General features: G+C 34.3%; 1 protein-coding gene across 1 annotated transcript in view; it reads right to left on the bottom strand.

Moving 5' to 3' along the window:
• Nucleotides 1-1,310: 1,310 nt before the first annotated feature.
• Nucleotides 1,311-4,321, bottom strand: part of LOC105619458 (cationic amino acid transporter 4) — a 7,393-nt gene continuing 4,382 nt past the window's right edge. The window contains exons 2-8 of the mRNA XM_012200976.1: nt 3,991-4,241; nt 3,217-3,552; nt 2,744-2,990; nt 2,279-2,669; nt 1,842-2,064; nt 1,604-1,765; nt 1,311-1,495 (exon numbers count right to left, since the gene is read on the bottom strand). Of these exons, the coding sequence (XP_012056366.1) occupies nt 1,311-1,495; nt 1,604-1,765; nt 1,842-2,064; nt 2,279-2,669; nt 2,744-2,990; nt 3,217-3,552; nt 3,991-4,241 (1,795 nt within the window). The remainder of the gene's footprint in view (nt 1,496-1,603; nt 1,766-1,841; nt 2,065-2,278; nt 2,670-2,743; nt 2,991-3,216; nt 3,553-3,990; nt 4,242-4,321) is intronic.

Genomic DNA, 4,321 nt, shown 5'->3' on the forward strand with positions numbered 1-4,321 from the left:
GTGTGTGTGTGTGTGTGTGTGTGTGTGTGTGTGTGTGTGTGTGTGTGTGTGTGTGTGTGTTAAAAAAAATATATATATATATAAATTATCTTAATCTAAATGATTGCTGTAAGAATGAGATTCATAACTTCTATATTTTGTATTAGATCTACCCGTTTTGAAGACACAATTCTAAATTCAATTACGCGAACGTAAATTTATACCAAATTAGAATATCAATTTATTGAAGTTATTTATTAAGTTTTAATTTAATTGATAACAAAATATAGCTTTTGGTCATTCTTGGAATGACGAAAAAAAAATGTTTTATCGCAGGATTCTTAATTGATATTTATATTAAATCAAGCTACGCGAAATAAGAGAAAATTCGATGAGTTCCCGTCGATATTTGAATTTGTTTGTGCGTAATAAAACATAAAACAGATAAACTAAAGCTGTTCTACAATATACTCTTTATTTCTTGTTTTTTATTTTTTGCTTTTAACTTTTTTGCAACCATTTTATCAATAATTGTATTTCTTGTTTCTTTCGAAGTTCGTTAATTCTTATCTCAGGTGATATAAAATAAAAAACTGAATAAGAAGCAAAAAGACAACATAAAAAAAGCAAAGAAACTGGAAACAAAAAGCACATTGTAGAATAGGTTTAAGACTCTCCAAGTTCATATTAGCAACAAGTACTGACAACACATAATGTTTTATAAAACACATCATTTGCGATAATAATAATAGTCATCTAAAAAGCGATAACATTCGTTGATCGAGTTAAGAAGTAAAAATACGAGTTTAAAATATAAGAATTATAAGAATCACTATCGTGATTAGTCGAACAAGATAAAGCTAAGTACCAAAAATAGTTTTTTGTACCAGACAAAATTTTCTCGAGGAAATTTCAAAATGCATGAGTTAAAAAGTCCTCTAAGATGATATTTACAAAATATATTCCATAAACTTTGAATTTCAAGCAACATGTAAAGTGGAGCCGCCGAAGTAGAAAATGTGATGAATAAATGAAAAATATAGAATAGATTTTATATATAAAATAATATTATGGCATTTAAGTAGCTGAGTGCACTAACTACAATATTAAACTATATTAAAACTTATTTAAAAAAAACTTAAAAATTAAACGTGTTGTGTTTTGTATTTCATTGACTGTATTATATAATTCGCATTGCATAACAATCTTACGTATAGTCTGTTGTTGTTAACAGCTTAAACATTATTTCAGTTTTAAATTTCAAGCTACTTCCACGACTCCACTGGCGAGCTAGGTAAGGAAAACAATTGATAAAAATGTATAACTTATTTCTAGTCAACACGTTCCTTGTCATTCAGAATAGGTATTTTGTCATTCTTTGGACTAACTCGTAACGTAGATCCCCACTTTGTGCCTTTTTCAGCTTCTGAGGTGGCCATTAAAACGGAATATGAGTTTGGAGTAGCGGCGGCTTCTTTACTATAATGAATCCCGTATAGAAAATAGATTGCCATTCCTGAGAAAGAGCCAAAAAAAATTATAGAAATTGGAATTCATTAAAATTTATAATTTTGCATTGAAAATTCATGTCTATTCATATGACGCGTGATTATAATCAACATACCAAACGACATCCATACGAAAAATCGTAACCATGTCATTGACGATAGGTGCATTATCAAGCTCACATTGAAGAGAATGCTTAACGCAGGTACGAAAGGTACTAGCGGCACTCGGAATTTCCCAGTGGGTGGATTTTGCCTGTGAGCGCCAATTAGGAAAAGACCTGCGAACAAGCAACAAACAAATAAAATTGATAACAATATTCCTTCTATTATATCAAAAAATTGAAACAAGCTTACTCCCAATAGGTAATGGAAGATAGGTCGCTGCAAAGAGATAATCGCCTAATGTGAACGGGACTGTTACTTCGAATGCTACCATCGTAAAAGCACCGAGAAAGGCGCAGGCTATTGTATAGATAATTAGACAAGCGGTTATGACATGTCGAGTATCGTAATCCTCTAGCCATTCCTCTATCCAAGCGTATCGCGGCTTAAATCTGCCGGATTCTTCATACAGCAGCTATTCAATACAAATGATTCATATTAATAATATTGTCCAGAAAATCTAAGAATTGCCTAGCGTAATGTTATATTATGATGAGATTTTTATATATATTTTGTCGAAATTTGCATTTTACAAAAACTAAATATTTTGAAATTATATCATACGCTGCAATTGAGGCATCGTAATTTCAATAAAGCAATTTTATTAAAAGTACTCGCGGTGCACTTACTTCAGATTTGATAGATGCGATGCTACTGGAATCTGCTTCCTCCGTAGGTGGCGAGGAGCAACCACTGCTTGGTGTAACGACGTTAGATTGATCGGAAAGTTGTTGGTCGGGCAGATATCTCAGCAAGACAACGCTAATTGCCACGATAGTATACGCGAGCAAAGTTCCGATCGACATAAACTCTACCAGATGCTGGAGATCGAATAGTAAAGCAATTAAGGCACTGAGCAGTCCACTTATGATCAAATTGCACACCGGCACTTGCGTGCGCTCACTGATACGACCGAGAAAGCCGAATAACAGACCGTCGTTTGCCATGGAATACATTGTCCTTGGAAGGGAAAACAGAGATCCGAATAGAGTCGTTGTCATTCCGCAAAGAGCACCCACACTGCACAAAACAATTTTTAATTAGTATATTTTAAGAATTTTAATTAAATCAGAAATTAAAATCAAATTGATCACCTTATTACATATTTAGCCCATGGAATTCCTCTGGATGAAAAAGCTTCCGGAAGAGCGGCGGTAGGATTAATCTCCCAATATGGTACGACCAGAGTCAGAGCGCCACTGACCAGCATGTATCCAACAGTTACTATCGCCATCGAGAGTATCGTCGCCAACGGAATACTCCGTCCTGGATCGCGAGCCTCCTCTCCAGAAGTCGCGATCGAATCGAAACCGACGTAGGCGTAGAAACACGTTGCTGCACCTGAATAATGTGTCAAGGATCTTAATTAACTCCTTTCAGTAATTAAATCCTTTCAATTCAAATACACGTGTATAAAATAATATAAACTATTTTCTTTATATATATAATTTCTATTACGTTCGTAATTATCGAGCAATTACTGGATAATTAAGTATTTAATAAAGAGATCACAAATCTATATTTTGCGTCGTGTTTATTTAAACACAATCTACTCCAGATAACTTACCTGTGATTATGCCGCCGAAACCATATGGCAAAAGACCACCGTTCTGGCTGCTCCAATTCGTAATGTCCGCGTAATAAATACCCAGAACGACGACCAGTGCCATCACCGCGAGATTGATGATGGTCAGTAACGAGTTCACTGTCGCTGAGGTCTTCACTCCTAATCCCAAAAGCATCGCGTAAGCCAGACATAATCCGCTAGCTAGAATATCCGGAATAGTGCCCAGCGGTTCTCCCATGGTCCAGCCACCCATCACGTCGCGAGTATAATTGCTAATCGCACCACCTATCAATGAATCCACATATCCGCTCCAAGCCCTCGCCACAGACGCCGCGCCTAATTAATATGATAAAATAACTTTTATTAATTATCAATCTGATTTAATTTTTTCTCTTACTTTCTGTTACTAATTACAACAATTTGATATTTTATCTTGAGATAAAAAGAATTCTCATATCTTATACATTTAGAATTTTTTATATTTAAAATTTATGAATATTTCTGGAAAAAATACCTTAAACTTCTTCAGATCTTACAAATTTTTCTTGGAAATATTATAAATTATAAATTGAGAAATTTAGAATATTTCAGAATTCATATTAAAAAATTTTCTAAAAAATTATAAAATTATACAAAATTACGAAAAAATTCTGAAATGTACATAAAAATTTTGAAAAATTATATAAAGAATTAAATTTTCCAGGGTGATTTATCTAATTCATTTTTTTCTTTCCTGTTGAGCCTTTAAGTTTTGTACAAGAAACAGGCTCGTACCGATCATATGCTCCAAGATGAGGTTCCATCCTACAATAAAGGCCCAAAATTCGCCAACGGAGACGTAAGTATAGACATACGCGCTACCCGCCTTCGGCACTCGGGCAGCTAACTCGGCGTAACAAAGCGCAGCCAAAACGGAAGCGAAGCCAGCCACAAGAAAGCTAAAGATCACTCCGGGTCCAGCAGTATCGTGCGCAACCGTTCCCGTTAGTACATAAATTCCAGCACCGACCATATGACCCACGCCTGGAAATAGTAGAAATTCGATTTGTTATATATACATATATATATATATATATATATATACATATATATATAGACTAAATTG

The sequence above is a fragment of the Atta cephalotes genome (assembly GCF_000143395.1).
Source record: "Atta cephalotes unplaced genomic scaffold scaffold00021, whole genome shotgun sequence".
Lineage (NCBI taxonomy): Eukaryota > Metazoa > Arthropoda > Insecta > Hymenoptera > Formicidae > Atta > Atta cephalotes.